Consider the following 12,235-nt stretch of genomic DNA (forward strand, 5'->3'; position numbering starts at 1 on the left):
TTTGAGAAAATAATTACACGGAAACAAAGCTTTTGTGACTCCTTTTAAATAGAGCATCTCACTGAAATGTCATCCAGCCTCTTTGGCAGATTAGTGAGGAGTTTATTACTAAATCTCTGTCTAATATACGTGCAGTTGACTCTGGAGGAGCTGCTTGTTATAATACTGGCAGCGGGGAATGGAGGGAATGTCACAGTTAAAGACACAAATTTTCCCCATAATATATTCGAATGGAAACCTCTGAATCCAATACTACATGGGCATATCTAATAAATTCACAATATTTCAGTCTCAACAGCCTTCACCGGTTAGTTTTAAAGATTTATGTGGTAAAAAATTACTCAGTGATGAATATGGTTTATTCTGTGCAGTATTGGAGGTATAAGGAATTAAACTACCGTCTTTAACAGTGAATTTATTATTACCTCTGTCAAAAGACGAAGACTTTAACAGCATTTGTTATAAATTCACAGCAAAATAAATGGCTGGAATTTTTTTGCACTGGAGTTTGCAAAGCACCGGGCGATTCTGAGTATTAAGCTAACCCTGCTATGGCTTATGTGGTTCTAGGTAAACATTTCTGTCTGGGTCTTATGGTTAATTATCTGATCTGGGACTTTCCACCTGACTGAGGTATGTGTGCGTGTGCGTGTGTGTGTGTGTACAAAGTGAAGGGTCCTGTCCAGAACAACAGTTCAGAAGTAAGATTAAAGTGGAAAATGCCAGTTTTATTCTTTTTTTTTTCAATGGGTTTTTATAATAGATGGCCAGGGTTTAGAGGATAGGGTTGATATGCAGTCGGGCCTCTTGTTAGTAGGTTCAAATGCACGCATATGCACACACACACACAAACACCCCTCTCCCTTTTGTCCTCTCTTGGAATGGGTGTCCCTTCATTTATAAAAATTACCTGGAAGGAATGAGGCTGCCAGGGTTTGTTCTAGACGATTGGTTCCTGTCTGGGGGAAAGGAATGGCCTCTACTGAATTTGACCGGTGTATGACCGTTGCCTTCCAGCTGACCCCAAATCCCATTCCCATCCTCCTAACTCTATGGCCTCCCACAGGGGTTATTAATGAGAGAAAACACCACCACCATCATCATCTTCGTCATCACGGCACAGTGTTGACCTGCTTGTTAACATGAAATGGGGTGATGGGGACAGATTCTGCTTCTCTTTTGTATCATCATAAATAAGAAAAGATATTTTCCAACGGTGCCCCCCTCACCGCCCCCTTTGGTTAGGTCAGAGGTGAATGATAGCTCTTTGGCAGGCATTGATCAGTTTCATCACAATGTTTGGGCAGCCTGTGCCCCAGGCCTGTATTCTCCCCACTTCCTACCCCCGAATCACCTCCCAAATTACCCTGCCCATCCCCCACTCAGCTGAGTAGAGGGTAATGGTGCCTGAGGAAGTCCTAAATGGACACTAGATGTCACCAAACACCTCCTTTCCCTCAGAGCCCTGAAATTTAAAAAAAAAAAAAAAAAATCCTTCATTTAAAGCAATTGAAGGAATTAACTTATCTGTTTTTATGAGGGTTGTTGTCACATTCAACTAAGCACACTTAAAAGAGGAAGTACTGCTGCATCCAGATAATTTTTACAACATACAAATCTCTTTTGGAGGGGATGGGGTCAAGGGAGGGGAAAGGTCTACATTCTTTAAGTAGTCCTTTGAGGGACTAGGTGAACACTGGGCTTTAAAAAGCTCATTATAGCAGACATGGTGTTATGTTAACATAGTGCAGGTGTGCCGGGACAGGCCTGTTGCATTCAGATAAGTAGGAGCTGGCTTTGGAGCCAGGGTTCAGCCTGAATTTAAGTAGCTCCAACCCAGCGCCGGAAGTTAATGTCACCCAGGAATGATGAAGTCAGTCCATCCTCATCCACATAGGGCCCCTGGCCATCTGACAGCATCATGTGTTCAGTGTGAAACTTGACTTTGCCTGTTAGGCTCTCTGTTTCCATATCAACTGCACCAGCAGAAAAGACAACCAAAGCACGCTGTGCTGTGTTTGGGTGGTGAGAATGTCTCCCCACCCCAGCTAAGCCATCAGGTAAGTACAAGCCTTCTGTGGTGCCCAGCTTGCGGCTCCAAGGCTGACTTCCGCGCGAGTAAGTAGCTAGACAAAACTTGGAGGAGCCCAAGGCAAACTCACGAGGCGCACAACAGAAGCCCAAGAGATTAAGCCTACTGACTTGGTTTACCCTAAGTGGAATGCCTCATTCAGGGACCTTTTCTCCTTTCCAGTCAATTGAGAAAGAGTTTCTCTTCTCTTTCTTTAATTCGCCCTTATCTCCTGGACAGCTCATGTTACCACTATAAATTACTTCTGAAGCAGGAGGCTTAATTTTTAAATGGGCGTTTATTTAACTTATCTCGAATAGCAGAACAAGCACCTTTATTATTTAGAAAAAGTTTCCCTAGTGAGAAAGCTTTAAGCCAGGAAGACAGTCACTTCCCTGAAAGCTGGAACCTGTGGCTTGTCTTATCCAAATAGAGATGTCTTACCTCCCTTTCTCCCACTTACAATAAATGCCCACAGCAGTGCTGGTCCACAGAAGGGCCTCATGATCCTCAGATAAAAGGAACTAAGCCAGGGCTCAGTGTTACTGCACGGAGGGAGATTCAGCACCTGTCCTGTCGTGCCTGGTGCCCAGGCTGAATGGATTTTTGGAGTACACCTGTTGTTGAACCCCTGCCAAGTACTGATGGCCACTAACCCCCAAATCACTTTTCCCCGCTGTTGATGTTTGGAATGTCAGACAGGACTGAGCAGCAGCCGGCGTGTATTTCAAACACAGCAGATGGATTTTTATATTAGCTCCTATTTCATGTTCAGGCAGAGCGGCCGCCACACTAAAACCACAGCCTCAATGCTGCCGAGTTTGCTTCTGTGAGATTAATTCTGTGAAATTAATTGGGACAAGATTGAAAAGGAAATTAAAATGCAGCTGAGTGAACAGGCTTTTCAAATACCTTTTTCCTGCTCTATTCAGACTTGAATTCTGCGGTGGTCGCAGGCATCGTGGGAAGTAATTTACGGGAGGCAGGCTCTCAGGAGCCATCGGTTACGTATGAGGAGACCTGCACAAGCGCCACAATCTGGAGCCACTGAAGAGCGGTAAACACCCCGCTGTGGCCTGAGCTGCGTCCCTGCCCTGGGCAGAAGGGGAGCTCGGTCCCTGCTCCAGAAAATGCTGTTCAGAAATATCTGGGCCCGAAAGGAACACAGGAACATCCGCTGGATGCACAGATCTGCTTCGTTATTAAAATCTCCCTTTAATATATTTTAAGACTCAAATTGGAACTCTGCATTAAGTGGGCATACAACTGCATGGGGCTTAGGAATGGATGGATGTGTTAAGGGAGGTTGGCGGGGTCCTGCTGACTGTGCCATTGGCTACTGTTTCAGAGCTTGGATACATGGCCCGAGCTTCTCCTCAAAGAAGCTTGAGCAACTGATCAATTCTGTGACAAAATTTCTCAGACCAGGAAAGGCACACAGCATTTCCACGTATGCCCCTTCATTGGATGGCCTTTTATTTCCAAGTAAGGACCTTCTATGCTTTCAAACATCTCTGTGAAGAGTTCTTGGCAGGACAGGTTACCTTTTTTTTTCTTCACTCAATTCACCAATAATTTATTGAACTCCTAGTATGTAGCTAACATTGACCCCCAAAGTTTACTTTATTGTTAATGGAAAAGGGGAATATAATAATCAGTAATCATTTCCTAGATGCCAGGCACGTCTTTACACAAATCCTCTAATGTAAGTAACAGAACACCCTCTGAATAGAAGTTATCCCAGTTTTTACAGATGAGGGAACTGAGGATTAGCAAGATTAAGTGACTTTGTTCTGGGTCATGTAAGTAACCCATCTTTGATGATCTGCTTCCCTAAGAAAAGCATAGGTGATGGACATTTGTTTATCTATGGGGTGCATCTTTCTTACCCAGCCAAACATCCTCTCTGGATTTTTTTTTTTAAAGGACAAATTGCTCTCTTTCTGGGATCATTCCTGCCCAAAGGCCCTTGACTCTAACAAACTCTCCTGGCCTTAGGATTCTAGGATTCAAGTTTCGGTCATACTTGGGCAACTATTAAGAAACAGCAGAGAGCCCCAGGAGCCCCAGAATAAAGTTACTACATCCCCAACTCCTGACCCATACCCCCATCCTGTTCTCCACCTGCCGCCCCCTCTTCAGAATATTTCTTTTATTATACAGAGAGGGGAAAGCCAGGGGCAGTGATAAGGGCCAAAACCAAAAGAGCTTATAATCAGAATTTATTTAATCTGAATAAATAATTAAAACTAAAACACATTTTTGTGTGGAATTTATCTAGCAGTTTTCTCATCATGTTTGTTTAGAATGGGAATGTTTGAGGTGGAAGGAAGCTTACAGCTCATCCTATTACAACTCCCTCATTTTACAGGTAAGGAAACGATCTGGGTTAGCTGAGCTGTACCCAGTTGCATCTTGTCTTGTGTTTCTCAGGGAAGTAGACTTCTCCAGGTTCCTAAGCGGCAGGCTTTTCTTGCCTGATGAAAGTCCTACTGGCCAGAGAGAAAAGTAAAATGGAGATTTTGAAATACCATTTTTGTCTGGACTACCCTCAACTTGGGTCAGTTCTGCCCCTCCAGGTGTGAGAGGCAGGCTGCAGAGTGTAACTGAATCCAATAAAGGAAGCCAGCTGGGGCGAAAGCGAAATAAATTTAGAATCCATATGAGGGAAAATTCCAGAGATTAGGAGTTACTGAACATCTGTATAGACAGACAGCTTAGAATGGTAGTGGAATCTCCTTTTCTGTCTAAATTAGTTCATTTATGCTTCTTAGAGGCAAGGGAATGGATTGGGTGGCCTTTTAAGGTTCCTTCCTGTCCAAGGAGTCTTATTGAGTTAAGTAATATAATAAAGGTAAATCCAATCTGAAATGCTCCCCAAGCCAACGTTAACTGGAATGAAGCTTTATGAGGGAAACTTCAGCTAAGCTTCTAGCTTCTCATTTCTTCCTCCGACATGCAGAGATTAGCAACATGCAGAAAGGAGGCAGCTGGTGTAGCTTTTGGGGGGAGTAAAGAAATGTGTTACTACCATGGTAAGGGATGACAGTGGACTCAGGACCTTCCAGAAGATGGAGAAAGAAGCCCGAGAGAACCAGGGCAGCAAGATATTTATTCCCAGTGAATTAGACTCTGATAGCTTTTAGTAATGCAGGACGGGAAAGGAGATTGATTAAAAAAACCCCAACAACAATGAAACAGGTTAGAGAGGTTCCCCATGTTCTTTGGTTTCTCTTAAAAACACAACAGCCATGGTAACCACAGTCAGCTCTCTAGTGCAGGGCAAGTTACCGCACAGTCCCTTCCAAGTGGAGGAAAGGAACCCCCCAGTGAGAAGCCATTAACAAAGGCAAAAGACATGCAAAACAAACAAAATAATCATGACCGAGAGAGAAGGCCAGCAGACAGTCTGGCTCTGTTCTCTCTCCCTCCTGCTGCAGGCACCTCAGACAATGTAAACAGTTAATTTGTTCACCTGCAGGCTCTGGGCAAACAGAGGCCTGGTCACACCTGAGTGGATAACTCGATTACCCCTGTAATGCCAGTGTGGTAATGTACACAAATTCTATTACACGGCAAACCTTGCTTTCGGGCATTTGAAATACCAATCAGGCCAATGTCCACTCCCTTCTTTGCTTGCAATTTATTCTTGGTGTATTGGAGCTGCACCAGAATGGTACTAGTGTGGTACTGTATTAGGAGTCTGGAAGAAATCACCAGAAGATTGTGATCTCACTCAGCAGGACTTGCAGGCTTCCTACTCTCTTGCAAAAGGTTGGGTCTGAGTTTGGTCCTAGTCCAAAAGGGACTTGGAACCGCTTGGGTCAGCCCTGGTCTGTTTCATAAGGAGTTTATGGTACATATCAAACCAAGACAAACCCTTGGTCAAGGTAGTGACATTCACAGAACAAAGATAAATGGCCAATGATGGGTTAATAACACAATGGGTTTTCAATTTTCCTCTATGGAGTTTATATGCTCATCAACTAAAGAGCAAATTGTGCCATTTCAAAAATGTGTTTGTAGATATTGACTGCCTCATAGAGGGAGAACTTTTTAACACATTTTTTTCCCCCAGAGACAGAAACTGAGCCCACCTATACAGAATATGTGTGTAATCTTTCTTTACAAAGATGATGCTACTGATCCCTCAAACCATGAGTTCTGCATCTTCTTCATGTTGGTGATGGATCTGCAATAATCTATCCTTTTTTTGCCCAATTTTTTATATTCAACACCACCATTTGTGAGATGGTTAGGTGGGGCTAGGGGTTAACTTTGTGACTAAGGGAGAGAATAAAGTTAGCTGGACTTTATGGGTTGATTCACTGTCTTGGCCTTGTCAGTACTTGCTCAAACCAACTGAGCTAACCAGCTCTGACTCCTCCCCCCATACATAATTATACTACAGTCTTATTTATCTATACGTGAATGAAGACGGCTGACCTAGCCAGAATATTTTCAAGAGTATGTACAAATTATGTACATGGTGATGACTTTTGAGCACCACAAGACCCTTTAAAAAAAGATCGAATTTTGATTGGCATAGTTTTAGTATTGTGTCTACTTTATTGTATTTTTAAATGTGAAAATTGGTTCCTGAAACTGAATTTTCAATTAAGAATTTCCCTGACAACTATAAACCAATGGGAATTTACTCTATGTGTAAGGGAGCTATGTGATACACAGAAGAGAAGTATAGGACATGGAATAATTCTGGTTGTGGTGACTACATCAGCGAGAGTGAGAAGACCACCTTTTGATCCCAGCCCCACACTCCAGTCCTCACCTTGCTCAGAATGCGGATGAGGTCACCCCGTTGGAAGGACAGTTCGTCTGGCTGGTCGCCATGGCAATCCCATAGGCCCTGGTAATAACTGGCATAGTCCACTGATCAAAGAGAGGAGAAATCAAAGTTAAAAGAACTCTGGCTTTTTCTGTGGAGCCCACAGTTTTGCTGCAAATAGAAACCAAGGTTCTGATATTACCCCTAGGAAACCTAAGATATAGGGTGTTTGGGAAGAGATACAGCCGAACACTCAGCATGAGCAAAGGACTGTGGGAAAGGAGGTCATTAAGTAACATTAAATATTTATATAACCTTTAGTCAGGTGCTATTCAATCATATGATAAATATATTCGTTTATTAATAAAAGAAAATCAGGCAGGTAATTTTTTATTTGGTAAAGTAAGTAAGCAGCACAAAGAGATTTCCTGTCAGACTTTCTTCATCCAGGGCATCCAAACTATCCAGTGCCTCTCTGTTATGCATTTGAAGTACTAAGTCTCCGACTTCTGCCTGTTACAAGAGAGGCTGAGTCAGCCAGCACAAATCTGCATCACAGCCTCACATGCTGGCCTCCTCTGTTACACAGGAACTTCATCCTAGGCACTTCCCACCCAGGTACTTACTACACAAGGTAATTACCAATAAATGTGGAAACGAATAGCCCAGTCTTTAAGTGGAACCGAGGGGGTGTCATCCATTACAACTAAATTCTGGGTGGGCTGGCCCTTCTCCAGCATCTCATTTGTAGACCCTGAACATGTCTGCCAAGATTTATCAGCAGGCCCCCAGGGGAACAGAAACCAAAGTGATCTGCATTAAAAATGAAAGCAACCAAAGACGACAAACCAAGCTTTAGAAACAGCCGGAGAGATTTACTGGGCTTCTCAGCAAGACTAGATGGCAGTGATGCCACAGGACAGTCATCGATTCTTAACAATGAAGAATTTGTATTGATCTTCTACTACCCGGAAAGGTTAAACACTAGAGTACAAAAAGGGAGAGGATCTGGGGATTTGAATGGCAGGAGAGCTAATGCCCACTGGACCAGGGATAATGTGGCAGTGCTCCCCGTTCCTTAGGATGCTATGTATGAGAGCTGTATGCGAAGCACCTACCAAAGATGACATTCCTATTGATCAGGAGTCCTGGGCGCTAATTAGAATTCAAGTGATTTTGGGGAAACTTATTCTACCAGTTTCCACCTTTCCCTTCATTTGTCTTGACCCTCCCATGAGGAGTGATGGGGCTAGTTGCTGAGGATGGGAACAGATGGAAGGCAAGCAGGCATTGAGGGGGACAGAGGTGCTGGCTATACTTTTTCCCTCTCTGTTCTTGACTTATGAGCAATTCAAATAATAAAGACACAGAGGAAGAAAATCCCTATATGTTACTGGAAAAGAACTTTTAGTAGGAATGTTAAAGTGTACAAAAACAGAGGTGGGACAGAGTTGTTTAGTTAAGATTCAGCTATTGCAAACAAGGAAAAATGTTAACCACATAAAGACTCGGGCATGTTTTCTTTACACAGGAAATGTTTGTATATGCAGTCGACAACAGAGGGCAGCAAACAAGACAACTACACTGGAAACATCCTGCCACAAAGTTAAATTCAGGGAAAAAAAATCATTGGGGAAAAATGCTAACTATTGCAAAGACAAGGTATATATTTTGGGGGGATATCAGTGCAGGAAGTAACAGAGAAATATCAGTCCCCTGAAAAGTGAAAGTCGTTTTCCCAGAGAGTATATTAATGTGTTTTCAGTTGTAATGGAGTTGACTGATCACTTCAGGATTTTGACTAAGTTTAGGAATGAAAAGTATATTGACATCAATATTCTTCATGGATCTATATATGGCAAAGAAAATCATTTGATAAAAATAGATTTTTTTTAAAGAAAATGTAACTTGGTATTTCCAAATAGTAAGACTGACAAAGTGATCTTGGCTTTTTCTGGCCTAGCAGATGGTCACTGTGGGGGTACTGCTCCCCATGTGCCTGGAGGCGGGATAGCTCCTGAAATTATGAGTACTTTTCGGGTATATATGTAAAACATGATTTGATATTGGGTATGTAAGACACCTGAGGAGAACACGTGGAAAAAGACCTATTCTAAAAGCACAACAGATCACAGGGAATGCCAGAAGCTAGGAGAAAAACAAAAACCTTTCAAGAAAAACTGAAGATGGAAGATGTCTTCAGTGCTTCATAAGATAAAGGCCAAAAGAAGAAAGAGCTCAGGAATCCAGGGGAGGGTTTAGCCTACCCCGAGAACTGGAATTGTCAGAACCATAAGAAGACAGTTCCGGAAAATAAGCAAAATGAAAGGCTAAAAATAGGGAAAAGGTTGGACTTGCTTCTAAACAGAAGTATTCTGGTTTTAAGGAAATCAGGGAGGAACTCCTTCACTGGACAGTACTGCAGACTCCCGGTTTAACGTGTGTGATGGATATTTCTGTGTAAGTGTGCACACTACACTGCATTCATTCTTCAACTTTCAACACGCACGTACACAGCACCTACTAAGTGCCGGGCACTATGCTAGACATGGGGAATTCTGCGTTGGCCACACACACGGTCCCTGCCCTTAGGGCTGCCATCAGCAGGGGAGGCAGCAGGAAACAGTCACACACCTATCTAGCTATTTATGATTATGATATGTCTGCAAAGAAGTTGAGGGTGCTGCATATAAAAGGGAATCCAACCTAGTCTGAGGGGTCAGGAAGGCTTCCCTGAAGCGTTAGTTGTAAAACAAAAACCTGACCTGGAGTGGGCGTTATTCAAAAACCTTGCGGAGGGGACGAAGAAAAGCGAGGAGCTTTTTTCCCCTGAAGTTGGCCCCAGGAAGAGCTTGAAGGCTGAGAAGTCTGCTGGGCCAGTCTGGCTCCTCCCTAAACCTGCCCAGCATACCCGATGAACAGAGAAAGCATGAGGAGACTTTGATGTCTTTAGATCAGTAAGGAGTTGGGAGCCTGAGAGGGAGGATTGCCTCTGTGGGCTGAACTGAGGTTCCGTTAGGTTTACACTACTCTGGCAGCAGTCGGAGATCAGAAACGGTGCAGCATTCTGACCATTTAATTAATTCAAAACATTGTCATTCTCATTTTGAGGACATTATTCCATCTAATTATTTTTTTTTCCAGTCTGTCCATTTGGAATGAAAAACAAAAGAATAAAGCTTAATGCCAGCATTTCTCAATGTCTCTCCAAAAAAATGTAACTCTCCACTAAATACAGCCTGGTAATTCAAAAGCAAATCACTAATATATTCAGCATAAAACAGACAGAGGACCTAGAGCAATAATGACACCACTAATAACTAAAACAGTTATAACAATTAACAACAATTACAATGATAGAGAAGCTAATGGGTATGATCACGGCATTTAAATTGCTAGCAGAGCTGAGAAGGACTTTTCTAGAGAAAAAAAAGGGCTGCATCTTATTTTCTTTATCCCACGTAAGAGGAGCTATGCTCCAAGCAAGCAAAATGTCACAGAAGGAAAAGCAACAGACCAAGTCAAAAAATATATTGTTTTTCCTCTTTCCTAGGTATTTATTGCAAAGCATTTGTCATTCCACACCAAGTCTTTATAACCAGCGACAGCCATTTCTCCTGTAACTGAGGCCAAGTTGGTGCTACTATTGACAGAGTCAATATTTGAAAATGAGCCTCCATGAAGTGGAGAGCTCTAAAGTGGAAAGACCAGGACATCTTTCTGCATTTCTCCCTCCTTAGGGACACAGAGCCTGACAGTGTTCTTTCCAAGGTTCATATGTCCTTGGGCTTTTGTTTGAGGGATTCTGGGTAGCTCCAGAATTCAAGCTGTGACCAAGGAAAAGAGGCTAAAGGTAGGTCAGCATGTTGTTTATATTTTCTTGATTAAACAAAAGGACCATGCCAACGAGGCCCTGGGTACAGATTATGGAAAAGAGACAAAAGGAGAAGACAGATAAAACCAGTTCTTGCTAGAGCATGGGGTGGTGAGAAATGGACAGACAGACAAAGCAGTGGCCCACTGGGGGGGACTTGAAATGCTCTCTAGGCCAGGCCAGAAAAGGCCACCATGTTCAGTCCATTAAAGGAGACTCAGCCTGATTAACCTTATTAACTATTTCAGAAGGAAAGGCATAAAAAATTGGCCAAGCTCCACTGATTACGACACCAGAACATGAAGAGTGACTGAAAATACAATTTGCTTGTTTTCACAGCCCTTAATTTAATCTTTGAGTTTTGAAATTACTATGATCCTTAATGTTATAAATATGATCTTGCAGTGGGGAACACTTACAGATCCAAATTTTCATCTCCTGTGCTCTTTTTATCGAGCCCAAATCATAGCTGGCTGACGGTCATCTCATGTTTGGTCTTGGGAAACAGGTTTCAAAAAGTAAGAGCTGCAAACACCTCTCTGACTTCTCTCTGTTTCTTTTATGTAATAGTTCACCCCACTGGCGACCACTAAAGTGGAAAAAGTATTTGGGGGCTGGAATGCTCACCAGCAACCATTTTTCCGCCCTGCGGAAATGACTGAACACGGGCTCCCCCTTGGCTGAGTTTGCCCACAATTTCAGAGCGAAAACGACCTGTTTCAACAACTTCCTTGGTCAGAGACTTGAGTGTATCAGCACGATTTGGGCCTCCAGCTCTGCTTTTTATTTGATGTGGCATACCCCCGAAAATGGCCAGTAGTTTTCATAGCTACAAGCACAGAATGAGTTGTATTTTTGGTTACCTGGACATGCCTTCTCCTGGTAGGGAAGGGAAATAAGCTCTTATCACCAAAGACACTTAGTGTTAGACCATTAGGCTAATGGGTTGGAATTTAGTGAAAATCTGAGGTGTTGAAGAGTCACTCATTAGAATAACCCTGTTACTAACAGTCAAGCTGTAAACTGAACTCTTCATAGATTGAACAATCAATACTACAAGGCTGTGATAGATTTTCTAGGTAACAGTATAAAAATAAAAGAAATTACATCTTACAGGGTCATTAACACCCAATCAGGATAAACTGAATTCCTCCCCACCCCCCACTTCTGATAAGATCTTAGTTGGGCTTTAAAAGTGTTAGCAGTTCCATCAGGGAAAAGCAGAGCATTCCGGGAACAGGATCCCTGGAATAGTGAAGAAAAGTATGTGGATTTTAAAGGTACCCTGCTAGCCACAGCACCTTTTAGGAGAAAATAGTTTTTCCCCCTCAAAGGGCACATGACACCTGAAAATAACTAAGTGAACCAAACTTGTGCAGATTGCTTATTACAGAAGAACTCCCACCGTCCTGGGGCTCCCTGTCTTTTATATGCCTACCCTTCCCTCGGACCTGTATATCTTACTGTTATAAAGCTAAGTGATGACATTTGGATGTTACATATT

General features: G+C 42.7%; 1 protein-coding gene across 1 annotated transcript in view; it reads right to left on the minus strand.

Annotated features, from left to right (window-relative positions):
• The window catches only part of SKAP1 (src kinase associated phosphoprotein 1), a 255,383-nt gene that overhangs the window by 13,869 nt on the left and 229,279 nt on the right, over positions 1 to 12,235 (minus strand). The window contains exon 11 of the mRNA XM_074342968.1: positions 6,861 to 6,961. Coding sequence (XP_074199069.1) covers positions 6,861 to 6,961 — 101 coding nt within the window. The remainder of the gene's footprint in view (positions 1 to 6,860; positions 6,962 to 12,235) is intronic.

This window comes from Camelus bactrianus, chromosome 16 (assembly GCF_048773025.1).
Source record: "Camelus bactrianus isolate YW-2024 breed Bactrian camel chromosome 16, ASM4877302v1, whole genome shotgun sequence".
NCBI lineage: Eukaryota > Metazoa > Chordata > Mammalia > Artiodactyla > Camelidae > Camelus > Camelus bactrianus.